This window comes from Salmo salar, chromosome 15 (genome assembly GCF_965601325.2).
Source record: "Salmo salar chromosome 15, fSalSal1, whole genome shotgun sequence".
NCBI lineage: Eukaryota > Metazoa > Chordata > Actinopteri > Salmoniformes > Salmonidae > Salmo > Salmo salar.
The window spans coordinates 5,506,789-5,534,484 of NC_138305.1; the positions used below are offsets into that span (position 1 = coordinate 5,506,789).

A 27,696-nucleotide genomic window follows, 5' to 3' on the forward strand; every position below is an offset into this window, starting at 1 on the left:
ATTATCTGTGTGTGTCAAATGAAATCAAACATGTGTACTTATGGTCGCTTCCCAACAATGCATAGAGAAAAATAGAAACATAGAAAAAGAATAACACAAGGCCTGAAAACAAAATAACTTGGCTATATACACAGAGTACCTGTACTGAATTGATGTGCAGGGGTATGAGGTAATTAAGGTAGATATGTACATATAGGTAGGGGTAAAGTGACTAGGCAACAGGATAGATAGTAGACAGTAGCAGCAGCATATATGATGAATCAAAAGTTAGTGTAAAAAGGTTCAATTCAGATAGTCTGGGTAGCTATTTGGTTAGCTATTTAGCAGTCTTGTTCAGCAGTCTTATGGATTGGGGGTAGAAGCTGTTCAGGGTCCTGTTGGTTCCAGAGTTCGTGCGTCGGTACTGCTTGCCGTGCGGTAGCAGAGAGAACAGTCTATGACTTGGGTGGCTGGAGCCTTTGACAGCTTTTAGGGCCTTCCTCTGACACTGCCTGGTATAGAGGTCCTTGGATGGCAGGGAGCTCGTCCACAGTGATGTACTGGGCTGTACGCACTACACTTTGTAGCACCTCAGATGCCAAGCACTTGCAATACCAAGCGACAGCGGTGGAAAAAGTACCCAATTGTCATAACTGAGTAAAAGTTAAGATACATTAATAGAAAATGACTCAAGTAAAAGTCACCCATTAAAATACAACTTCAGTAAAAGTCAAAGCCTATAAGTATTCAGTTATAAATATTCTTAAGCATCAAAAGCTTTTAGAATCTAGAAATCGTAGCAACATCAGTTCCATTTGTAAAGGGTTTATAAGAGTTTATGATTACGTTATGAATGGTTATCTAATCATTTGTAAATGTATTATAAGCCATGCTAGTCAGTGCTTTCCAAATAGTGAGCAACTATTTACCTCCAGCTATTTACCACTTATAAATGTTGAACCCTTATGTATCACCATGTTACCTTATTTTCAAAGGTTTCACAGTTGAACAATAGTTACTTTCTCACTTTTTGGGTTTGAGGTATTTTTGCTCCTCTGTCCCAGGAAAATAAATGTTTCAGACCAACGGTCAACTCCCATGATATGTCTTGCCCCACGTTTGAAGCCGTGTTGATGCATTGGTACACTTGAAGAGTTTCTTTCCAAAGCACTATCCAGTATATCAATTTTCAGAAATTTTGGTCAACTAGCTTTTATGGTGAAATAACTTATGAAATAGTTTTTATATATACTCTTATCATGGCATGTGGGTTGTTCAATAACAGACATGTATCTATTTGAAATCTATCCCTTGATGGTTTCATTTCAGAGACAAATAATACAGTTTTTTCACAAAACGCTATATATCCACCTCACTCTCACAGAAATACGTAATACTGCTAGGTTTTACACAATGAAATGTAACAAATAACTATATATTTTTTTAGAAAGAACTGTGCAAATTATATATTTCTGACATCATTATATAAGACTTAAAAAAACATGAATCAATACAGTAATATGAGATCTTTATGTAAACCATTTTAGTAATTTAGCATATGCTCTTATCCAGAGCAACTTACAACCACATATCTCAGTCAAATATACAGTACACTCTTAGGAAAAAAGGTGCTATCTAGAACCTAAAAGGATTCCTCAGCTCTTCCCATCGGAGAACCCTTTGAAGAACTCTTGTTGGTTCCAGGTAAAACCCTTTTGGTTCAAAGTAGAACCGTTTTGGGTTCCCTGTCGAACCCTTTCCACAGAGGGTTCTACATGGAACCCAAAATGGTTTTACCTGGAACCAAAAAGGGTTCTCCTATGGGGTTCTCCCATTTTAACACCACCTAAAATCAATGAATAAAAAATCTGAGAACAGTAGTATTTTACACGCACATGAAATTACTCATAAGCAATCATTTGTGGTGAAAAATTGGTGGATATAGCATTGTGGAAATAAACTCTTCACTTATTTATTCGAGGAAGGAAGGCCTCATCTCTAGATCTCAAGCCTTTAGCCATATTATTGGTGTGGTTCACTGGTGTTTGAGAAATCCCCCGGACTTTTTGAGATCTGATCATATCTGCCCATCGGTGAAACGCACTTGAAATAACGACGACCTGGAATGTGCCAAGAAATTTGTGTTGACAGTGATCTCACGCAACAGTGACAGTAGAGGTTGACATACTGGTGTGAAAATTCATTCCTGTCCAATCTTGTTTATGTTTTTCCTCTACGGTCCTGAAAGCCCAACAGTTCTATAACCCTCGGGAACTCTCCTTGTCTTGATAAAAATCACTCCCTTCCCACGCAAAAATCTGAAATAACTTTCTCCATTAGCTGCTCGTCTGTCCCCTGCTCTGCATGTGAGTAGCCCAATGACTGTGTATAGAGTAGCTATTTGGCTGCTGCTCAGCACTCATTAGACAGTTGCCTGCCCTGCACCTGTTAACAGCCACATTAATGGCTCGTTTCAGGAAACTAGGCTTTTGTCGTGTGTCAATACTTCACAGGAGAGACATTTGAACTTAAACTTTTTTTTTAAATCAAAATGCTTTTTTTGGGGGCAGAAATGCCTTCTGGAACATGTGTACTTTCATGTGCCTTAATAACAAACTTATATGCCATCTGTAAATATGAATACAATTGTTAAATTATGAGCCTAGTTGGTTTAGCTACAGAAAAAGTCAGCAACCTTCCCGCTAGCAATGATTGGCTGAGATAATGAGTGGGCCGGACATACCAAGAGATGAGTTCCCATTGGTCTGCCATGTAGCATGCTTCTGTCTATTTGAGCTGGTCAGAATGTGTAGTAGGTAATCCTGTTGTGGTGGCTAATTTCTGCATTACCAAATGAGGAGAGTTACAAACGTCAAACATTAGTCAGAGTTATACTTAAACTACATCTTTAACCTGTTGGGGCTAGGGGGCAGTATTTTCATAAAAAACGTACACGATTTAACCTGTCTGGGCGACAGCCAGTGGAATCGCGTCGCTAGAAATACAAATACCTCATAAATGCTATAACTTCAATTTCTCAAACATATGACTATGTTACACCATTTTATAGATACACCTCTGCTGAATCGAACCACGTTGTCCGATTTCAAAAAGGCTTTACAGCAAAAGCAAAACATTAGATTATGTTAGGAGAGTACCCTGCTAAAAATAATCACACAGCCATTTTCAAAGCAACTAGCATGCATCACAAATACCCAAAACACAGCTAAATGCAGCACTAATCTTTGACGATCTTCATCAGATGACACTCCTAGGACATCATGTTACACAATACATGCATTTTTTGTTCGATAAAGTTCATATTTATATATAAAAACAGCATTTTACATCGGCGCATGACGTTCAGAAAATATTTTCCCTCAAATACTGCCGGTGGATCAGCGCCACAATTTACAAAAATTCTTGCCATAAACATTGATACAAAACTAAACTGTCATTCAAAGAATTATAGATGAACATCTCCTTTATGCAAACGCTATGAAAGATTTCAAAAAAGCTTCACGAGGAAAGCACTCTTTGCAATAATCTGAGTACTGAGCTCAGAAAAATACACTAGGCTATACAGATAGCCGCCATCTTGGGGACATCTAAAATCATACATTGCATTAGAAATAATCCCTTACCTTTGATCATCTTCATCAGAAGGCACTTCCAGAAATCCCAGGTCCACAACAAATGTTGTTTTGTTCGATAAAGTCCATAATTTATGTCCAAATAACTCCTTGTTGTTCGTGCATCCAGTAAGCTACTCCAAGTGTAGAAAGCGCGCGGACGATGTCGCGACGAAAAGTAAAAATAAGTTGTATTTACGTTCGTTCAAACATGTCAAATGTTGTAAAACATCAATCTTTAGGGCCTTCAGAACGTGAAGATTCAATAATATTTCAACCGGACTGTTCCTGTGTCTTGAAAAAGGTTTTGGAACGGGAGGATCCTCGCTCGTGAATGCGCCCCAAGAAGTGATGTCACCCCCTGCCTCAACAACTTCCCCTCCTTGTCATTCGGTCTCTGTTCATCATAGAAGTTTCAAACAACTTTGTAAAGACTGTCGACATCTAGTGGAAGCCGTAGGAAGTGCACAATTATTACTACGTCACAGTGTATTCAATAGGAAACGACATGAAGGGAGCCCATGCATCCAGATTTCCACTTCCTGGTAGGATTTCTCTCAGGTTTTTGCTTGTCATATGAGTTCTGTTATACTCACAGACACCATTCAAACGGTTTTAGAAACTTCAGAGTGTTTTCTATCCAAATCAACTAATACTATGCATATCCTAGCTTTTGAGTTTGAGTAGGAGGCAGTTTAATATGGCCCCTAATTTTTCCGAAATTGTAAATACTGCCCCCTAGCCCCAACAGGTTAAACTGGTTACTACTCTTGCCCAGAAACGAGAATATGCATATAATTAGTAGATTTGGATAGAAAACACTCTAAAGTTTCTAAAACTGTCTGACAATTTGTTGTCCTTCTGTTGCATCTCTATCGACATTACAGCATCTGTGCTGTTACGTGACACTTTCTAAGGCTTCCATTGGCTCTTTAAAGGTTAACCTCTCTGGGCTAGGTGGCACCAAATCGTCCCACCTACGCAACAGCCAGTGTAATCCCGTGGCGCGATTTTCAAATACCTTAGAAATGCTATTACTTCAATTTCTCAAACATATGACTATTTTACACCATTTTAAAGACAAGACTCTCGTTAATCTAACCACACTGTCCGATTTCAAAAAGGCTTTACAACGAAAGCAAAACATTAGATTATGTCAGCAGAGTACCCAGCCAGAAATAATCAGACACACATTTTTCAAGCTAGCATATAATGTCACAAAAACCCAGAAGACAGCTAAATGCAGCACTAACCTTTGATGATCTTCATCAGATGACACACCTAGGACATTATGTTATACAATACATGCATGTTTTGTTCAATCAAGTTCATATTTATATCAAAAACCAGCTTTTTACATTAGCATGTGACATTCAGAACTAGCATACCCCCCGCAAACCTCCGGTGAATTTACTAAATGACTCACGATAAACGTTCACAAAAAACATAACAATTATTTTAAGAATTATAGATACAGAACTCCTTTGTGCAATCGAGGTGTCCGATTTTAAAATAGCTTTTCGGTGAAAGCACATTTTGCAATATTCTGAGTACATAGCCCAGCCATCACGGCTAGCTATTTAGACACCCACCAAGTTTAGCCCTGACCAAACTCCGATTTACTATTACAAAAGTTTGATTACCTTTGGTGTTCTTCGTCAGAATGCACTCCCAGGACTGCTACTTCAATAACAAATGTTGGTTTGGTCCAAAATAATCCATCGTTATATCCAAATAGCGGCGTTTTGTTCGTGCGTTCAAGACACAATCCGAAGTGTAAATAGGGGTCACGAGCATGGCGCAATTCGTGACCAAAAAATTCTAAATATTCCATTACCGTACTTCAAAGCATGTCAACCGCTGTTTAAAATCCATTTTTATGCCATTTTTCTCGTAAAAAAGCGATAATATTCCGACCGGGAATCTGCATTTAGGTAAACAGAGGAAAGAAAATAAAGCAAATTATGGTGGAAAATAAGTATTTGGTCAATAACAAAAGTCTATCTCAATACTTTGTTATATACCCTTTGTTGGCAATGACACAGGTCAAACGTTTTCTGTAAGTCTTCACAAGGTTTTTACACACTGTTGCTGGTATTTTGGCCCATTCTGCCATGCAGATCTCCTCTAGAGCAGTGATATTTTGGGACTGTGTCTGGGCAACACTGACTTTCAACTCCCTCCAAAGATTTTCTATGGGGTTGAGATCTGGAGACTGGCTAGGCCACTCCAGGACCTTGAAATGCTTCTTACAAAGCCACTCCTTTGTTGCCCATGTGTTTGGGATCATTGTCATGCTGAAAGACCCAGCCATGTTTCATCTTCAATGCCCTTGCTGATGGAAGGAGGTTTTCACTCAAAATCTCACGATACATGGCCCCATTCATTATTTCCTTCACATGGATCAGTAGTCCTGGTCCCTTTGCAGAAAAACAGCCACAAAGCATGATGTTTCCACCCCCATGCTTCACAGTAGGTATGGTGTTCTTTGGATGCAACTCAGCATTCTTTGTCCTCCAAACACGACGAGTTGAGTTTTTACCAAAAAGTTCTATTTTGGTTTCATCTGACCATATGACATTCTCCCAATCCTCTTCTGGATCATCCAAATGCTCTCTAGCAAACTTCAGACGGGCCTGGACATGTACTGGCTTAAGCAGGGGGACACGTCTGGCACTGCAGGATTTGAGTCCCTGGCGGCGTAGTGTGTTACTGATGGTAGGCTTTGTTACTTTGGTCCCAGCTCTCTGCAGGTCATTCACTCGGTCCCCCCGTGTGGTTCTGGGATTTTTGCTCACCGTTCTTGTGATAATTTTGACCCCACGGGGTGAGATCTTGCGTGGAGCCCCAGATCGAGGGAGATTATCAGTGGTCTTGTATGTCTTCCATTTCCTAATAATTGCTCCCACAGTTGATTTCTTCAAACCAAGCTGCTTACCTATTGCAGATTCAGTCTTCCCAGCCTGGTGCAGGTCTACAATTTTGTTTCTGGTGTCCTTTGACAGCTCTTTGGTCTTGGCCATAGTGGAGTTTGGAGTGTGACTGTTTGAGGTTGCGGACAGGTGTCTTTTATACTGATAACAAGTTCAAACAGGTGCAATTAATACAGGTAACGAGTGGAGGACAGAGGAGCCTCTTAAAGAAGAAGTTACAGGTCTGTGAGAGCCAGAAATCTTGCTTGTTTGTAGGTGACCAAATACTTATTTTCCACCATAATTTGCAAATAAAGTCATAAAAAATCCTACAATGTGATTTTCTGGATTTTTTTTCTAATTTTGTCTGTCATAGCTGATGTGTACCCATGATGAAAATTACAGGCCTCTCTCATCTTTTTAAGTGGGAGAACTTGCACAATCGGTGGCTGACTAAATACTTTTTTCCCCCACTATACGTTGAGAGGGGTGTATCTTGGCTATAAAAGTGTTTTGTGTAATCACTTTTCAATGGTTCATTGAAAGTCAAAGAGCTTTTGCAAAAATCTATAATTATTAAAGATGTAGTAATAAGTATAACTCTGACTGGTGTGTGAAGTTTGTAACTCTCCTCATTTGGTAATGCAGAAATTAGCCACCACAGCGTATAAGCAGACAATGAAAGCTCTTACAATAATTGATGATGACATTTCTCTAAAACAGGCTATAGGCTACATGTGCACCACCAAGTCAGAACAGTAGGCTAAGTTATGAGGCGGAAAGGGAGCAAATTTTTAGGTTGAGGCACATGGGCTACTAACAGCTTACTACAGTATACATATCTCCCTGGTATATTACATCATTTATGCAGCAGCATATAATACAGTATTGGACTCACCTTGTTGTTCTGTGCTCACTTGAAAAGGAAGGTGGCGCGGCGGTCCTTCTTGTGGGAAAATGTTATCATCGAACTCTGGCATTCTCTGGATTTAAAGTGCTTTCAAGACAAGTTGTTTTAAACGCAGCAGAAGTCTTGGTAGATTAACAGCATGGCCGATGTATTCAACCTTTTCTGGCCCATGGTGTTGCATATGAGTGTTTATCCTTTTAGGCTTTGAAAAGAGACCCTTAAATCCAGACTTGGACCACACATCCACTCCACCGAATAGCAGGCTAGTGATTGCTTTGCAACACTTGCTGCTAGCCACTGATTCCTTCCAAACCACTCATTGTTGAATTTGCGATTTCCAACTTGTTGTGTAATGTTTATGTCCAATGGCCGATGAGCACCAGGCACTGAGCCAATCATGGCGCAACTAGAGAACATTACCAACCTTTACGCTCTGTATTTTCCACCACAGAAAGCACTGAGCTAGGCTGATACACCTGCATTTTGGAGCTGCCTTACTCAAGAAAAGTGGCTTTATTAACGACTTTAATAACTCAATTATTTTGGATCTAGTGATGAGACATGTTTCATCACTACAGGAAGCATTTCACAAAAGGCAGATGTGTTTGGAATACACACAGATGTTGACTATGCTGTAATATCAGTCATCACTGAATGAGATAATACAAATATATATGAAAATGATTATGTACAGAGAACAGAGGTTATGAAGTGTTTATTTTGGACCGTACAGTGTTCTTCAATTAAATAAATGATGATTAATGAGCTAGCTAATTGTTTAGTTTTCGTGATTTTGTGAAGACTAATCAGACTATTCTGTTTTCCTCATGAAAGGATCATTTATCCATCTGAACCTTGCAAAAGCCTGTTGCGTGTTTATAATGTGTATTGTCATAACTTCATAACTTCACCAATAGGTGGCAGGAATTTAACGCTAATATTTATGGGATGTATTTCAGCCGAAAATCAGTTGGAAATGCTAATTGGCTAATGATAAATCAATATCACATTTGTCATTTCTTTTCCTATTAATGTGTACATAATATTGTTTTACCCAGAACTAAAATCTCATGGAATTTGGTCAGATGCTCGATTACCATTTATGTTGACTTAGTCTGTCCATGGGAGATTGTGTGCATAATCTGTGACAAAATTTAAATGCAAAAATCCATCTTGTTGTTTCCTGAGAACTTAGTTCTTAGAATTTCCCCACAATCTCCAGTGTTCCTTTTTCAATTGTTACCATGGTATGCTTCTCTTATTTTTTTTCTTTAGAAACATTTCAATTTGGGCCAATTTGCGCCATATAGGCCAATTCTCCCAAGTGTAAATGTTTGAAACTATTATTTTGATGTTATGGATGGTCAGTCCATTCATCCATAGCTCAGTATGAGTTTGAGAGTGGTCACATTTCTCCAGCCTCATTCCTCAGACGTTTACCCCAAAAAAGTGACTGCTTTGGTAAGGTGACCACTTCTTTGTTTTTGGAATCCTAGAATATGGTATGAAAAAGCTGTTTGCTGAGTAATAAATCCACAGTCACAAGGGAAGTGTACTTACGCCTACATGTTTTTAATGAATGCTGAAACTTTTATCATGAAAATCCTATTTTATGCAACACAGGAAAATGTTAAGACTTTGATCTTCAATACTTTGGTCTATTCAGCAGCTTCCTTGCCCTGTAAGAAGAAAGAACACAATAGATTAGTATTTAATAATGAACAAAATGTATCAACACTTGGAAATAATATAATGCATAAAGAATTTAATGATCAGTGCTCAACTTAAATTTTTGATTTTGAAGCACCACATTTTTTGCCCTACCTGAAATGTGCTTCTTAGAGATCTTAAATACATTTAAGTGAGTGTAAAAGGTCAGTATGGACCTCAGAGAAGGCTAATTCATAGGTGGCGTTGATATGGTCATATTTTAACATGAGTTAGATTCAGCAGCAGCTCTGTACCTTTCCACCTTCGCGGGTCTTGGCTCTGAGCTTGTTGACCTGAGTCTCAGCAATGTCAGAACGCTCCTCAGCCTCCTCCAGCTCATGCTGAACCTTCCGGAACTTAGACATGTGGCTATTGGCTGCTTCCTCCTGGGTGAGGAAAAGAGAGGAGAGCAGAACATCAGCGTTCAAAGTTTGAAACTTCAGGTAGCAAATTAATATATATTTTTTAAAGGTATTTGAAAGCTTTTTTTATTGACAGATGCCAATGATACAGCAGAGAAAGTGAGTTGCAGAACTGGGGATCAAACTGCAATATATTAATATTCATATTAATATTCAACCCCCTCTCCTTTAAGTTGGTAACATATAACATATCAATTACTTGCACTATCAATTGAGTCATTGTTGACTGATGCGCAGTAGCACTTACTTCAACTAAACAGTATGGACATGAAGTTTGTAATGTATATATGTTTTGGAATGTATGCTTTTAGAGTATCTGACAAAGTATGTGACTCACCGCTTCCTCGGCCTGCCTCTTGTAGGCCTTCACTTTCATCTGCAGCTTGCCTACCAGGTCCTGAAGTCTGCCAACATTCTTCTTATCCTCCTCAGTCTGTGGGAGAAGATCAAATAATCATTGCCCCATCGTTTTATACACAAACCTGTATGTGTTAGTGTCAAGTGTGTGGAGAAGGTACTTTCTCTTACCTGGTAGGTGAGCTCCTTGACTCTGCGCTCATACTTGCGAACTCCCTTGACCGCGTCTACACCTCTTCTCTGCTCAGCCTCCACCTCAGTCTCGAGCTCACGCACCTTTGTGGAAGAAAGGAATGTAGACATTTATCTGAGGTGTTGAAATCATACGTTACAAATCTTTGTAAACAGAGGTATCTTCTACTAGTCAAGGAAGCACAATGTTGTCTGTTCCTATGCACTTGTACATGTTTATTGAAGGGGTCTGTAATCATAACAGCTTTTCATTATCTAGGTGCGTTATTGAGAGAAAAAGTAATTACACAATGCTCCTGTGTATTTGTATATGATTAAATACATTTCCAGCAATCAGTGTTTCAACCCACCCTGCTGATAACTCACCCTGGACTCCAGTTTCTGGAGCTGCTTCTTGCCTCCCTTCATGGCCAGATTCTCAGCCTCATCCAGACGGTGCTGCAGGTCCTTGACTGTGACCTCCAGGTTCTTCTTCATCCTCTCCAGGTGAGAGCTGGTGTCCTGCTCCTTCTTCAGCTCCTCAGCCATCATGGCCGCCTGGAATGGTAGTGTGTTTAATTTATGCACCGATTGGCACCAACCATAGTCTCTCTCTAGACAGACGGGATGCCTCCCACAATGTACCAATGTTCCAGTATACACATCTGTATTAAAACCAAAATCAATTTGGCAGAGGAAAGGGAAGAGTTGGGTACCGTAAAATCCATCCATAGTCTTGCAGTAAAGCTCTGCCTACCCAAATGTGTGATTTGTTTGGAGAGTTGTCCGTCAGAATAGCATCCTCCCCGAATAGGCCAAGAAAATCCAACATGATTCCCAGACCTAGTGCTGTTGCCCATAGGTCTGGGACTTCTGATACTACACCAATTATAACGTCCCTCTTATGGGCAAAATCAAGTTGATGTAATTCAATAGAGATCATAAGGACTCACGTCAGTGATGGCCTTCTTGGCCTTCTCCTCTGCGTTCCTGGCCTCCTGGACGATGTCGTCCACCTCTCCCTGCACCTGCACTAGGTCAGTCTCCAGCTTCTTCTTAGTGTTCAGAAGGCTGGTGTTCTGGAGGAAACAAGACATTTATTTGACTCTCGAGTCACAGGACAGAATGATGAAAATGTAAAAGCAAGCACTGTCAAATTTCAGCTGTGTGTAAACGGTTTGCTAGGTTTTATTAGAAATAGCTTTTGACCCATACCTGGGAGTGCAGAAATCCAACACGCTCGCTGGCGTCTACCAGCTCAGTCTCAGCCACTTTGCGGCCTCTCTCTGTCTGCTCCAGAGCAACTCTCAGCTCCTCGATTTCAGCCACCATCAGACCGTTCCTGCGCTCCACCATGGCTACCTGCTCCTTCGTGTCCTCTGAGGCACGGACGGCGTCATCAAGGTGCAATTGGGCATCCTGGGATTCACAATGATATAGGTTCATTAAGACTCATTGGCAAGCAGGGGCAATAGGATCAGTGATAGACATTTTAATTTATAATAATTTCCCAAATGTCCATACCTTTCGACAGTATATTAGTCCACTCTATTCAATTCCTCTGTTCTATTCTTTTTTACAGATCAAAAAAACAACAAATACCTCCCCATGTTCAGATGTTTGAACCTGATGTCCCAGTCCCTTTACCTTGAGCTGTCCCTGGATGTTCCTTAGCTGTTTCTGGGCCTCAGCTGCCTGCCTGTTGGCGTGGCTCAGCTGGATCTCCATCTCGTTCAGGTCTCCCTCCATCTTCTTCTTCACCCTCAGGGCATCATTCCTGCTCCTGACCTCAGAGTCCAGGGTGCTCTGCATGGAGTCAACCACCCTCTGGCTGTTCCTCTTGATCTGCTCCAGCTCCTCATCCTTCTCAGCCAGCTTCCTGTCCACCTCACCCTTGATCTGGTTCAGCTCCAGCTGAACACGCAGAATCTTGGATTCCTCGTGCTCCAGTGTTCCCTGGATAAAGAGAAGCAGTCAGGCGAATTGTGTTCAATACATTTGTATTTGGATGTGTATGACATAAGGAATTAAATATATATGACTACAATAAACACCAACAAGGAAAGCATTGCACTGTAGCTGGAATTGGTTAGTGTAACACTGCTTATCCCTTCAAACAGCTGTAGTTTGTACCTCAGCCTCCTCCAGAGCGGTCTGGATCTCAGACTTCTCTGTCTCCACGGTTTTCTTGGCCTTCTCCAGCTCATGGATGCTCTTTCCAGTCTCTCCGATCTGCTCAGTCAGGTCAGAGATCTCCTCTGCACACACAAACACAGGAGCTGTTTAGACTCAGGAGATGTTCAGTGGATATCACCAATGCACTGAAGTTGACAATGAATCATAATAACAGTTCATTAATAACAGCACTTCATATCGTTTTGCAAATCGAATTTCCTCCTACTTCCTTGGGTTGTTTGAAAGAATACCGATTACAAGTTCAAACAAGAATATTTTAAACTGTACATAAAACAATTCTGAAATGGTGTAATGGTCATTCTGATGATTACAGTTCCCTCCATTTTCAAAAACACTAGTCAAACATGAGCCAAAAAGAATTGCTGTCAAATGCTCACGTTGCAGGTTCTTGTTCTCTCTCTTTAGAGTCTCCAGATGATCCAAAGCCTCCTCGTAGGAGTTCTTCATCTTGAAGAGTTCAGTGCTCATTGAGCGAGCCTCCTTCTGAGCTCCTTCCAGTTCAGCCTGACCTTCCTCATACTTCTGCTTCCACTCTGCCAGAACCTAGGGAAATCCATGGGATTTTCATTCCAACTCATTGATGGAGAGTTTTGAATCAGAAATATGTTACACTTATACTACAATTGATCAAATAGCACACATAAAATATCCCACTAGGATTAGGTTCATGCATTTTCACCTTGTCAAAGTTCCTCTGCTTCTTGTCGAGGTTGGCAGCCATCGCGGTGGCTCTCTCAACGTCAATCATGAGGTCCTCCACCTCTCCCTGCAGTCTCTGCTTGGTCTTCTCCAGGGAGGCACACTTTGAGTTGGTCGCCTCAATGGTCTCCTCAGCCTCCTGCAGACGCTGGGCCAGCTTCTTCCTGTTGGATGACAGAGGGTGGTTTTATGGTGAACAATTTGTTGTGAAACAAATGTTACAATACATATTGACGTAACATTTTCTCAAAGCCCACTACCACCCTCACCATCCACACCCTATATTTGTGTTTTTGCTGTTGTGTGCAACTCACTTAGCCTCCTCCAGCTCCTCTGTGCGCTGGATGGCATCAGTTTCATACTTAGTCCTCCACTGAGCCACCTCACTGTTGGCCTTGGACATGCCGCGCTGCAGCTCTGCCTTGGCCTCCTGCTCCTCTTCAAACTGCTCTCTTAGAAGGTCACAGTCATGGCGGGCAGACTGGACACTGTGGGACAGTGCGTTTTTAGCCTGTGAGAGAGAAAGACAAACAAAGACAAAGAGAGATTAGAGAGAGAGAGTAAAACAGTCTCTGAGAATGGCGTAGTCACCGTCTTTATGGAGATATGGCTCTAAACTGTGGCAGATGGAGTCTGTTTTGGGTCCCTTACCTTTACCTCCTCCTCAATCAGCCTCTTCATCTCCTCAACCTGCTGGGTGAAGGCATGTTTGCCTCTGGTCAGCTGAGACACCAGGGCTTCCTTCTCCTCCAGCTGGCGGCCAAACTCACCTGCAGGGATAGAGGGACATCGTGTTAATGAGGTCTCTGTTCCCGAAGATTTAAAATGTATTTTGAGGTATCGAATAGCAATGTTAGGTTGTGAATAGTACAGTAAACACTATGTGGACTGGACACGTGTTATTGTGTACTACTGAAGTGTACTACTATTAGTTTGCTGGTCATTGCTAATGGTACCATTTTCTGTCAGGAGTCTGGCCCTCTGTCCGCTGACGTCGTTGACCTGGCGAACATTCTCATCATTCTTAGTCTTGAGCTCGCTCAGCTGGTCCTCAAGAGTACGACACATCTTCTCCAGATTGCCCTGTTAGTAAAACATGTTCCATTATTACTTTATATATGGGACTCCTGCCAACATCAGTTCACTTGAATGGTAATGAAGTTGACCTCCCTCAACACTGCTTGACTAAAACATCATTACTCACCTTAGCCTTGGCGACGGCCTCCATGTTGCTGGTGAGGTCATCAATCTCCATCTTATACTCGCTCTTCTCCTTCTCCAGCTTCTGCTTGACGCGCTGCAGGTTGTCAATCTGCTCCCCGAGCTCAGCCACACTGTCAGCCTGCTTTTTGCGCAGACCGGCGGCTGTGGCCTCATGCTGCAGGGTGGACTCTTCAAGATCACGACGCAGCTTCTGGAACTCAGCCTCGCGCTTCTTGTTCATCTCAATCTGAGCAGCAGTGGCGCCTCCAGCCTCCTCCAGCCTCTCGCTGATCTCCTCAAGTTCCCTGGAGAGATCGGCCCTCTGCTTCTCAACCTTAGCCCTGGCAGCACGCTCAGCCTCAATTTCCTCCTCCAGCTCCTCAATACGGGCCTAGAACAGGGGGCAGGAACAGAGGGGGATGAACACTACAATATAGTTGAAATAAATAACCTGTATAAATAATAATAGTATGTATATTTTGCATACATTTGTTGATACAAAGCCAAATACACAAATAAATTCAGTAGACAGTGTCCAATGTGTCAACCAAAACCACAACGGATAGAAGCACCATCTTTACAACAGTTAAAAGCACCATCTTTACAACAGTTAAAAGCACCATCTTTACAACAGTTAAAAGCACCATCTTCCAACTTACTGAGCCATTAGAAGCCACCAGAAATGTTTCAGGTGTGTGCTTTCCTGTACTGGAGCTTAGATCCTGTACTGTACCTGCAGTTCCTTGATCTTCTTCTGCAGCTGAGCTCCCAGAGACTGTTCATCCTCAACCTTGCTGAGGAGCTGGCTGGTCTCAAAGTCCTTCCTAAGAAACACAAACACGTCGATTTGCAGAGTTGGTTTTGGTTTGATAGTGTAAAGGGATAATATAATAGCATTCACTTTGCTTTAAAGAATCACATACAAATCCTAATTCATAATTACAAGATTGAGCCAAGAACAACCATTATGTTGATCAATATGGCAGGTAATACTGTAGTAATTTGTTTGTGTTTACTTCTTGATTTTCTCATCAGACTGCTGCTTGTCATTCTCCAGGTCCATTATGGACTCCTGGGCAAGCTTCAGATCTCCTTCCAGCTTTCTCTTGGCTCTCTCAAGGTCCATACGGAGCTTCTTCTCTTGCTCCAGAGAACCCTCAAGCTATAAGATAAAAACACACATGTAATGTTCAAATCTAAACAACTGAAGATAATATCATCTTACATACAATCATGGACAAAATGTAAAACTCCACTCACGTCATCCACTTGCTGTTCCAGCTTGGTCTTGGCCTTGGTCAGAGTGTTGACTTTGTCCTCCTCTGCCTGCAGGTCGTCCAGTGTCTGCTGGTGGGCCTCTTGGAGGGCTTTCTTCTCCTTGGTCAGCTTGGCAACACTCTCATCCATAGATGCCATCTCCTCAGTCAGGTTTTTAACCTAAAAACGTCCACAACAAATGTAAGTCTTTTGTCACTTCACCATGAAGGGGAGATTTAGTTTGATATATATTGCATTCATTTCATTCAGATTATAAATGTGTCAACAAGTACTGTACTATTGATTCAACACTAAATTGCACTGTACTAAATGGAAGTCATAAACGAGGGGATGCAGAACAAGCATTGAGTACCCTGCAACTGAAATTCAACTATTTTGTGTCTTCATTTTCCCTGCACCCACAAAACAATTTGAATTCTATTTCTGTTGAGCTATGTTTTGAGTAGATTTTTATTTGGATGGTTAGACTGTCTACGAGACCTTGTTTTCAGTGGCGTGCTTCTCCTTCTCCACTTTGGCCAGGGTGAGCTCCAGGTCATCAATATCCTTCTTCAGCTCAGAGCACTCATCCTCCAGCTTCCTCTTCTTGGCAGTCAACTCAGCATTCATCTCCTCCTCATCCTCCAGCCTCTCTGTCGTCTCTTTGAGTTTGGCCTCCAGCTGGATCTTGCTCTTGATGAGCCCCTCGCACCTTTCCTCAGCATCGTTCAGATTCTCTGAATCCTGGTTTCAGAACAGGGAAAAAAAATCTACGGCCTCACTTTGTGTATCAAAATATAGACTTAATTTAGTCAAACAGGTCAGAGCAAATCAATATAAATACACAATATATATATATGTAACATGGGTAACACAAATAAATGTATGAGTTAGCCACATACAACACATCAGTGTTTCCCCTATGTTCATTTAGTTGTTGCCACTCACAACATTTTTATTTAATACTTTTTTAAATTTTAGGGACGGTAAAACGTTCTTCATTTTAAACTGAAATGACTAATGATCGTAAAAAATGTAATAGAGCTATATCTTTTTTTATAAGATCTTTGAGAACTAACAATCAGCAAAATAAAAACTGCAGTCATGGAGAATCTAAAATTCCAAAAATGTCAAACGTTTTGCTATAGTGTTTGAATCACTCAGATTGCATAAGAACACGACATAAGCGATGGCAAAAATATGTAGAATTGCAGGAAATTGGCTTTAAAACGGTGTTTGTTTTCTCACAGCCATCAGCCCCATGAGAAAATGTGTTGAAGTGCAGGAAATTGGCTTTAAAACGGATTTTTTTCTCTCAGCCATCAGCCCCATGAGAAAATGTGTTGAAGTGCAGGAAATTGGCTTTAAAACTGATTTTTTTCTCTCAGCCATCAGCCCCATGAGAAAATGTGTTGAAGTGCAGGAAATTGGCTTTAAAACTGTGATTTTTTTCTCTCAGCCACCAGCCCCATGAGAAAATGTATAGAAGTGCTATATAATGTTCTCTCTGCCCCATGGCAGAATGTGTAGAAGTACAGGAAATTTGCACTCCTAGCGAGACACTGTGTACGTGTCTGTTCATATATATGTGTGTGTGTGTGTGTGTGTGTGTGTGTGTGTGTGTGTGTGTGTGTGTGTGTGTGTGTGTGTGTGTGTGTGTGTGTGTGTGTGTGTGTGTGTGTGTGTGTGTGTGTGTGTGTGTGTGTGTGTGTGTGTGTGTGTCTCTCACTGTCTGTTTGATTGTGTGTGTGTGTCTGTGTTCATGTTCATGTGTGTGTAAATGTGTTGGGTCAGCAGGTGGGCCAGTAACCAAAAGGTCGCTGGATTGAATCCTCGAGCTGACAAGGTAAAAATCTGTCGTTATGCCCCTGAACACACCAGTTAACCCACTGTTCCCCGGTAGGCCGTCATTGTAAAATAGAATTTGTTCTTAACTGACTTGCCTAGTTAAATAAATGTTCAATTTAAAAATAAAATAATCATGAGGGTCATTGTTCACTCACAGATGCTACTTGGAGCGCAAGGTCTGCCCTCTCCTGCACCATGGACACCAACTTCTCCTCCAACTGCTTCTTGGTGGCCAGAGCCTTGGCCAGGTCCGTCTGCATCTTCTCATAGTTCTCCTTCATGTTGGCCAGCTCCTTCTCAGTCTCTGCGCTCTTCAGCAAGGGCTTGATCTTAAAGTACACCTTCATCCACGGCCAGGTTTTAACATTCATGAAGGAGCGGATGTTGTACTGGATGGTGAAGACGGAATCTCTGGTTGACAGAAAGGATAGCGTGACATAAAGCTACATTCTGGGATTAGAAGAAAAACAAAATGGAGACCCCCGGCACTTTGTGTACAGCAGAGGAATGGGGCTGTGGATATGTAACCCCTCATAGACTGCGTTCTAGATAGATTCAAGCTCATGAGGCATTTTTTATTCTTCAAGAATGAATGGGTAAATATCCGATATTTAAAAGACAATTGAACAGCTTGCCAAATCCCAAACTACAGTTTTAATAGAGCATTTTAAGTTGTACTTTTTTATTCTGAACAACTCACAGCATATACAGAATGTAATAATGCATTAGATACAGGTGGTTGACAGAAAGCTTTGCCCAGATGTCTCCTATTCCTCACCTCCTCTCCATCATCTTGGTGAACTCTCTCCTCATGAGGAATCCCCGGCTGAGAGCCTGGACCATGCCGACCAGAGTGGCCAGCTTCTCATCTCTCATCTCCTCCAGGACGCCCAGCAGACCGGCTTTGAAGAACACCTGAGACACAGGTTATACATAGTCAATTATGGAACCAGAGTCAGATGGTGACAGAACAGGAAACAACACCACTAGATTGATATAAACAACACAAACATTGTAATGCTCACAAACAATCCATGGGATAGGTTGTTTATAATGTGTAAGTTGTTGTACAGTTGTAGATGAATAATGAGTTTAGTTTCTCTTCTAGACTTGTGATTATATGACATTGAAGAAAAAAACAGTACGATGTTTTTCAACATTTTCCATGAAGAAGAAATAGAAATAAAGGATGGACTGGAGAGATGTTGAATGGTACGGGTTTAAATTACCATTGAGTTGTGTTTTATTGTCAGCTTTTGCAAAGGGTGGTAGGTGACTGACCTTGGTGTGTCCAAACTTGTAATCCTCATGATTCACATCAATGGATCCAAGCAGCTTCTCAGAAGCCTTCTTGTTGTCCATGAACTGGCCCTCTGGGATGACACTGGCATTCAGTACTTTATACCTGAATGGGGAGACATTTTTAACATATGTCAAGTTGTAATAGGTTGGTTATATTACGTAATAAGTAAGCCTATTTTGATGTTGGGAAAACCCTTGTAGCAGAACTGTATGTGTGCGTGTGTGTGCGTGTCCGTCCGTGCGTGCGCGTGCGTGCGTGTGTGTGTGTGTTTGTGTGGGTGTACCTCTGCTTGAAGTCAGCATAGATGATTCTGCTAGGGAAGCCCTTTCTGCAGATCCGGATACCCTCCAGAACACCATTACACCTGAGCTGGTGGATAACCAGGAAGTTCTCCATCAGACCTGGTAAAACAAACCAAGTCTCTTTTAATGCTCGTAAACAGGTTAAAGATTGGTTCGTTAAGGTTACTGATACTGTACTGATAAGATGTAAACTCAATATTTCTTGTACCTGGGGTCTTTGACTCGTTGGGGATCAGGCAGCGCACAAAGTGAGGATGAGTGCTCCTCAAGTTGGTCATCAGCTTATGTAAGTTCTCCTATAAGAGGGTTACAAAGCATTCTCTCAGAAATGATTTATGATAATCAATGCACATTTAGAAGGAATGAGTATACACATTTCAGAAGCTCACCCTGAACTGGGAGGACACAGTCTGCATGGAGCCACCCTTCTTCTTACCTCCCTTCTTGGTATTATCTATTCATATGGGCAAAGTAAAATATAACTAGACAAGTATACTTCTCAGAGTGGAATAATAATACGAGTATGTAAGACATCTGGAATGTTCTTGCCTTCAGTAAAGCACACTAAATTTAAACCAGAGAATCTCTGGTTAACTTCATACTTATCTTAATGCAAATGCTACCAATGAAATTGTGTAAAATAACACCTATTGTATGAGTAAATTAACCCAGTGAATAAGCCTGAGCATTTGTGATACATTCAAAGACAAAAAAATGTTAGGTCTGAGTTGTAACTGATGCTAGTCTTACCCTCAGGTGGGGCAGCAGGGTACAGAGCAGCCAAAAGTTTGACTGAAGACTTCCCGTACAGCTGAATAACTGAGTCGTTCAGGGGATCCTTGTTCTTCTCCAGCCAGCCAGTGATGTTGTAGTCCACAGTGCCGGCGTAGTGCACCAGGGAGAAGTGGGCTTCTGCCTTGCCTTTGGCAGGCTTGGGCTTCTCAAACGCCTTGGTTTTGCCAAGATGCTGGGCGTACAGCTTGTCCTTGAAGGTAGTGTCTGAAGACTTGGGGAACATGCACTCCTCTTCAAGGATGGAGAAGATGCCCAATGGCTTTACGAAAAAAGAGATGTATATCAAATTAGTGATATTTACATTTAGGATCAGATTTATTCCTTTAGCAAACATGCTATTGTAGGATTATATTCATTTAGGGGCACATAATCGGAAAAATATTGAGTTCTCAACAGTCGGAAACGTTGTACCATTGTGATAATATTTCACACAGTGCTCATATGAGCTTTGCTGTTGTGGTCCATTATAATCCTCACAGACAGTTTACCTTCTCAATAAGCTCAATGCAGGCAGCCAAGTCCATGCCGAAGTCAATGAAGGCCCAGATGATTCCCTCCTTCTTGTACTCCTCTTGTTCCAGGACGAACATGGTGTGGTTGAAAAACTGTTGCAGTTTCTCATTGGTGAAGTTGATGCACAGCTGCTCCATGCTGTTGTACTGGTGATGGAATTTTAAAAAGGGTCGTTACATCATACAAGGCTGTAATCCCTCTCAATCCCAACTAATTGTCTTGTTCTGGTCGCATACTCACATCAAAGATCTCAAACCCGGCAATGTCGAGCACGCCGATATAGAACTGCCTTGGATTCTTGGTGTCCAACATCTCGTTGATACGGATGACCATCCACAAGAACATCCTCTCATAGATGGACTTGGCCAGAGCCGAGACTGAGTTATTAACCTATAATGATAATACCTCAAATGAATACATAAGATATTGATCGTGTCTAGTGATAAGGTGATAAGAGCTTGGGAATAACAACATCACAAGAAGAAAAAACATCTATGGTCCTCAAAAGATTTCCGGTGCTCAGAAAATGGTAGATGCTGTGTTTGGTCGTCTTACCTGAGGCACAGTCTGTCCCTTGGTCACGTAGTCGTTGCCGACCTTGACTCTGGGGTAGCACAGAGCCTTCAACATCTCAGCTGAGTTCAGGCCCAACAGGTAGCCAATTTTATCAGCCACTGTAGAGAGAACCAACAACAATAGACTCAGGCACACAAGATGTTTCTCATGCCACACTGACAAAATAGTTTGGGTAAGGTTTTGATTTTCACCCACATCCATCATTTCAAATCATTTCTGGAGTTTGAAATCTGGTCTCCTGGGTTACTTTCATGTGACACTATCTGTCTTAGGTGTTCTATTGCATTGTTTGGGAATGGGACTAATGCTTTACATATTGTACGTCTATGACTGGGACTCACCCTCTGTGCCGTCTGGCTCAGCCTGCTCCTCACGCTGCTTCTGCTTGAAGTGCAAGTTTCCATGGTGCAGTACAGCTCCTGTCAGCTTGTAGATGCCCATCTTCTCCTCATTAGTGAAGCCCAGGATTGTAATGGCATCCTGGCATTAGAGATGAAGTACAACACTGATGAACTGAACAGTAGTTCTAGTACATTACAGTTCTGTGGTCACTCCAGAACAAATGGGATAGATATATTTGTCTTCTCTGTTCCTCTTGAGAATGCTTGGCCAACACTAGTAGACGGCAAAACAAAAGGAGTTTTCTACAGTTCCACGGGGCACTTAGTAGCGCTCTCTTGTGGATGTCATACAGGCATGTGCCTCAAGGCCAAGTGTGAAGGCATAAAGGTATCAAACACAAATAAAATACATCAATTCCCAGCAGCCACCAATTTGGAATTGCACAGTGCATTCAGTGTGTATGGGGGTCCTACCATTCCAGAGTTTGGTCAACCCTTGGTTTGACTCACGTCTGTGGCATCCAGCTCTTCCTTGTCGTTGATGCTGGCCACAGTGATCTGACCCTGGCTGCACATGGGGAAGTCGTAGGGGTTGGTGGTGATGAGCGCCATTTCTGTGGACAATGGAGAACGGCTTGTCAGTTAAATCTCTTAGAATTGTGCTGTCCTACCTTTGCAGTATATCTCCCTCCTCTCCTCAATAGATGGACTCAAAGATACATGTAGTATATAATAAACAGCATCAAAAGAGGGGACTGAGACTCCTGGACTAGTGCATCACAGTGCATTATTTGATAGATATTTCCCAAAGACCTGATCTGTGTCTAGATATCTTATTACCTTGGATGTACTCATTTTAATAGTATTAATAGTGTGGACTGGGAATATTTGTTATAAATTCCACAAATTTGGGTGGGAATAATTTCCCCTGAACCTCTACTGTGCCGTACCAACAATCTCAGGTTTGTGATTGGTCATCATCTGGAAGAAGATGTGGTAGCCTCTCTCATCGGGCAGCTGGAAGGACACTCTGGACTTCTCCAGAAGGTCTGAGAGAGAAAGAGAGAGAGAGAGAGAGAGAGAGAGAGAGAGAGGAGAAAGAGAGAGAGAGAGAGAGAGAGAGAGGGGAGAGAGGAGAGAGAGGAGAGAGAGAGGAGAGAGAGGAGAGAGAGAACATGAGATAAAACGTAATTTGATGACATGATCTCCAAAAAAGAATATGTGTGAATTTAGGAAAGAATTGATAAATAATCAAAACCAACTCACAGGTCTCAATGTCAGCTTTAGCCAGTTTTCCTCCTTGGAAGTGAATCCTGATGAATTTACCCTACAGTTGAGCATGGAGGTTGGAATTAGGTCAACAAAATAAATGTAACATTTTACTTTGATAGACCACTTTAAATGTTACTGTTTGTTGGACATCTATTGACATAACAATAGGAATCTACTGAAATAAAAGGTTTCAATATAAGGTAACTTATATACCCTTCATACTTACGAAGCGAGACGAGTTGTCATTCCTCACTGTCTTGGCATTACCGTAAGCCTCCAGCAGGGGGTTAGCTGCAATGATCTGATCCTCAAGAGACCCCTGATTGACACAAACACAAGTGACTTAGAAACTGGTAAAGTGGTAAAGTTAGTTTTCCTTAATTACTTGAGTACTTTTCTTGAAACAGGATTCACCAATGAAAAAAAGTTTACAGAGCCAATCAAATGGGAATGTGTTAAAAAGGTAAACAGAAGCACAACCTACCTGCATTTTGGTAGGGTCTACTTCCTTCTTGACACCAGACACTGCAATGGTGGCAAAGTACTGGATGACACGCTTGGTGTTGACAGTCTTTCCTGCACCGGATTCTCCACTGGTTTATATGACAGAGAAAGATGAACATTGAAAAAAACACTGTTGACCTGTTTTCTAACATAAAAAATGTACCAATATTCCCACTCATCGAATGATTATTACATATTGCCTAATCCATTCATAATGTCATGTATTTCATCACATCAAGTGACCCATCATATTACAATAGAAACACCTTTCTCAAGTGAAACTTTAGTAAACAACTTACGTAATCAGGACGGACTGGTTCTCGTTATCTGTAACCAAAAAAACGAATTGCTTATCATACTCAAGCAACATTAGGGGTACATTAGTGCATTCATAGGGTTCATTCATAGGGTTCATTCATAGGGTTCATTCATAGGGTTCTTCCCTCTTTTTAGCGATAATTCAAAAAACGTCAGCGCGACAGCTGATTAGAATATTTTCAGATGTGGTTTGCTTACAGCTCTTTTCGTGTGACCGTGAGTGAGAGTGTCATTCCAGTTGACCTAATCTGTTGTGTAATGCCATTACATGCTATATATGAGTATGGCCAGTGCTTGTCTTGTGAAAGACTCATGTATGGTGTGGCCTTATGTCAGTGACAACTTGTCTAAGTCAGTGGTTTTCAGTTCTCTCCTCAGTGACCACCAGCTGTTCCAGAGCTAGCACACCTGATTCAACCTGTCAATTAATAAAAACTATGGAATTTTAACAATATAATAAGACTAACCAGAAAAAAGAACCCTTTATGGTTCTTCAAGAGGTTATTTGTAGAACCATTCTCCAAAAAGGTTCTATAAAGAACCATTAAAAAGGGTTCTATACAGCACCAAAAAGGGTTCTATACAGCACCAAAAAGGGTTCTATACAGCACCAAGAAGGGTTCTATACCGCAAAATGAGTCTATACAGCAACAAAAAGTGTTCTATACAGCTACAAAAAATGGTTCTATACAGCCCCAGACCACAAAGAAAGATGAGCACCATACAGCACCATAAAGGCATGTGCACGGATAAAGATCCAAGGATGCCTGAGCACCTCCCCTTTTGCCATCCTATGAGAAAAATGCCCCTTTCAGATTGGTGGTGAGTTTAAATTGTTTTAGATTTTTATTTCACTTTATGTCTGTTTCCTCTCATGTCATTGAAATGAATTTTCCAAAAAAAACGTTTTTATCTTGGAAAATTCCCCTGCTCCCCATGTGAGCGCGCACTGCAGAAACTACCGGCGCTGAACGGTAGTGTAGTATTGGCTCCCTTTTGAGTTGCATGTCATCTCACGATCAGAAACAGGAAAGGCTTCAATTCAACTGTTTGTTACTAGGCCTAAGAGGCAGATGTCAGCAGCAGGATAAACTCAAATCAAAGGCCAAAGACTAGTCAGATTATTTCAACAGCATAGTATAGCTAACTGGATAGCTTGCTTAGTACCTAACCTACAGTAGGATGAGTGGGATGTTACAGAAAATAAAGGTTTATGCTAAAGCAATAAGGCCTGAGGGGGTGTGGTATATGGACAATATACCACGTCTAAGGGCTGTTCTTATGAACGACGCATCACGGAGTGCTTGGATACAGCCCTTAGCCGTGATATATTGGCCGTATATCACAAACCCTCGAGGTGCCTTATTGCTATTATAAACTGGTTACCAACGTAATTAGAGCAGTAAAAACAAATGTTTTGTCATACCCATGGAATAGGGTCTCATATACCACGGCTGTCAGCCAATCAGCATTCTGGGCTGGAACCACCCAGTTTATAATAAAACAGATATGTTGACATTTGGCTACAGGAGGCGAGCATTAGATACCTAGCTATGAATGTAAGTAATGTAAGATAACTGGTTTTCCTGCTAATTTGGCATTGCATAGAACCATTTGTGAAATTGTGTACCTCTCTAAAGCATATTTTAATTTCCATTCATGCATCCATCCATAAACACTTTGAGATCCATATCTATCTATCTATCTATCTATCTATCTATCTATCTATCTATCTATCTATCTATCTATCTATCTATCTATCTATCTATCTATCTATCTATCTATCTATCTATCTATCTATCTATCTATCTATCTATCTATCTATCTGTCTGTCTGTCTGTCTGTCTGTCTGTCTGTCTGTCTGTCTGTCTGTCTGTCTGTCTGTCTGTCTGTCTGTCTGTCTGTCTGTCTGTCTGTCTGTCTGTGTCTGTCTGTGTCTGTCTGTCTGTCTGTGTCTGTCTGTCTGTCTGTCTGTCTGTCTGTCTGTCTGTACTTCCATCCATCCATCCATCCATGAGAGCTCGTACCAATCTGCATGAACTGGAAGGCGTTGTCAGAGACGGAGAAGATATGGGGTGGAGCCTCCATCCTCTTCTTCCCTCTGTAGGCGTTAACAACCTCCATGTCGTACACAGGAAGCCACTTGTAGGGGTTCACCGTGGCACAGAAGAGCCCAGAGTAGGTCTGGATGAAAGAGAATAAATTAAATTAGGGGATTAGCAAAATCAGATGGAATTTTACCTGGATTTATGTGAGGATGTGGGTGTGCTTTGGTATACTAATGTAGGTCTACTGTATTGGTATGTTTTTGTTTCTACCATTCATTATGTGTTTTACTGTATGTGTTTATTTCTCATGTTCATGTATGTATGTATGTATGTATGTATGTATGTATGTATGTATGTATGTATGTATGTATGTATGTATGTATGTATGTATGTATGTATGTATGTATGTATGTATGTATGTATGTATGTGTGTGTGTGTGTGTGTGTGTGCGTGTGTGTGTGTGTGCAGGTATCTTACATAGATCATCCATGCTGCATAACGCTCTTTGAGGTTATACAACACAGAGGCTTCATTCAGGTAGGTCATCATGGCCATGTCCTCAATCTTGTCGTATTTAGGGGGGTTCATCTGGTAGACGTCTGCCTCTTTGAACTCTTTTCCTTCCTGAAACAGTCACAACTCTAGATTATACACAGAACAAACTGGACATGACTGAATGCTTTTTGAAAATTCAATAATTGAAGTTCAATCTTTTTAAACACATGCATACCCCCGTTTAATTAAACAACTTTGTTATCACCCACTGACACAGACATGGTGGTTCTTGACTAGTCAATAGGAAAAATGCCATGCCATTATTAAATAGCAGTGAAGGTTATATTTTTGTTTGCAAAAAAACGAACTAATGCTTTTTAATCTTTCTGCTGTTACTGATTTCATTTATCCTATTGGTATGTTTTTAAAAAAAAATGTTGAAATTGAGTAATTGCACAAACTTGAAATGTAATACTTTTCAAATCAGGCTTACCTCCTTAGTGCCGTTAGGATTCGTGACTGTCACAGTACACTTTCCGTCAGCCCTGGCAGTGACCAAACCTTTAAGGTACAGCTCTTTCGTGTCTGACACATAGCAAGCATTCTTTGAATCAAAGGGTGCGGCTTGTGCCTCCATCCTCTCCTTCTCAGGCTTACGGAGGTATATGGCAGCCTTGCCGTAGATTTGCATCTCCGCGTCCGTACTCATGGTGACGGATCACTATAGGAAAGAGAAACGTGATTGACTCTGTGGTGCTTCCTCCCCAGTCAACTGTGTAAGGTGAATGGTATCTCTCACAGAACATTTTTGTAACTTTTTAAGACTCACCTTATTTTTCCCCTTCTACAGATGAATTTGTACTTCTTGGAGAACCCTGTGAAACATTAGGGTGTTGTGAATACGCACAAGTCTAAAGCCCTATCATTTTGCCCCCAAAGTGCTAGAAAACATTTTGAATGGTATCATTCAACTCAATCATTACGGCCATGTCCAATTCAACTAGTAACTTTCATTTTCCTAGTGGCAACTCACTTTACTACACATTCTGACAAGAATTCAAATATAACCCAATTACATTCTAGACCATCGCCTCAATTTACCGCTAAATGCAGGAGCACCGCTTTTGACCTTAAATTAAAGTTACAGATTTAAGGTAAAGCACTATAAAAAATAATATATATATATTATATATATATATATTAAATGAATGCCACTTAATTGCATATTGTAAAATCTTACAATAGACACATGTATTTTTGTTGTTGTTTCAGAAATCTATTCAAAAAATCTATTCAAAAAATCTATTCAAACAGTGCAGTCAGCTTCTGCCTCAGATGCTGAGCCCAAAGATGAGACCAATTTAATATCTAAGGAGGTGGAGAGAGTCTTACCAGAGGAAGAAGGTTTCTGACTTATGGATACTGGGTCCTCAGCTTGCTTATATCTGGTTGAAAGTGCCAACCAAGCAAAAGTTAATTGTGGACCACTCTGTTTAAGGAAATGAATTGCATGAGAGACCTTTGTATGTCTATGTTTCATTAGCACCTCCCGCTTCCAGGAGCGCCACACTCTCATTACATGACTTTTTTATGCAATATTTGACTTCTGTATTGAATTTAACTTAATTTATGTAAATTAGAGATGTCTTCACTAATAATAATGATGACAATATAAATGGTTTGATTGAACAAATTGATTCCAATGTTACTACTACTGCACCTCAGCTACTGTAACGGTGTGAGTCCATGTTTCTCCACTACCAATAAATCTTATATGACTTAATATGTACTTATTTAGGTACATTTTTGTGGCAATAATCGTTATCAACAATTTTATATTTTTGACTTTAAAAAAAATATATTATTTTGCTTGTAAAAACATCTGAACTGTCTTCTCACCTCATACTTGTGACAGAGTTGTCCGTTACCTCG

The 27,696-nt window shown here is 41.0% G+C and overlaps 1 protein-coding gene across 1 annotated transcript; it reads right to left on the minus strand.

Annotated features, from left to right (window-relative positions):
- Nucleotides 1-8,984: 8,984 nt before the first annotated feature.
- On the minus strand, nt 8,985-26,647 carry LOC106570860 (myosin heavy chain, fast skeletal muscle). The gene is made up of 40 exons (XM_014143428.3): nt 26,594-26,647; nt 26,258-26,485; nt 25,747-25,893; nt 25,248-25,404; nt 23,202-23,229; nt 22,883-22,991; nt 22,625-22,717; nt 22,393-22,453; nt 22,077-22,175; nt 21,637-21,740; nt 21,127-21,265; nt 20,765-20,883; nt 20,450-20,599; nt 20,185-20,355; nt 19,652-19,955; nt 19,291-19,355; nt 19,110-19,197; nt 18,883-19,000; nt 18,578-18,701; nt 18,075-18,211; nt 17,452-17,707; nt 15,950-16,192; nt 15,452-15,628; nt 15,208-15,353; nt 14,925-15,015; nt 14,193-14,582; nt 13,945-14,071; nt 13,640-13,758; nt 13,303-13,499; nt 12,969-13,152; nt 12,667-12,832; nt 12,227-12,351; nt 11,741-12,049; nt 11,309-11,512; nt 11,047-11,172; nt 10,481-10,651; nt 10,094-10,198; nt 9,903-9,998; nt 9,398-9,529; nt 8,985-9,112 (listed from the first exon to the last, which is right to left on the minus strand). The coding sequence occupies exons 2-40, from the start codon at nt 26,471-26,473 to the stop codon at nt 9,092-9,094; spliced, it is 5,814 nt and encodes a 1,937-aa protein (XP_013998903.3). The 5' UTR covers nt 26,474-26,485; nt 26,594-26,647; the 3' UTR covers nt 8,985-9,091.
- Between the last annotated feature and the right edge of the window lie 1,049 nt (nt 26,648-27,696).

Bases quoted from the DNA above. Each gene is read 5' to 3' on its own strand.
- LOC106570860 (XM_014143428.3), bottom strand. From the start codon at position 26,473: ATGAGTACGGACGCGGAGATGCAAATCTACGGCAAGGCTGCCATATAC. The intron at 15,016-15,207 runs GTAAACACAAAC...TGTGTTTCTTAG, and splicing joins TCTGATGAGAAAATCAAGAA to GAAGGACTTTGAGACCAGCC. The intron at 12,050-12,226 runs GTACAAACTACA...CTCTTTATCCAG, and splicing joins CCGCTCTGGAGGAGGCTGAG to GGAACACTGGAGCACGAGGA.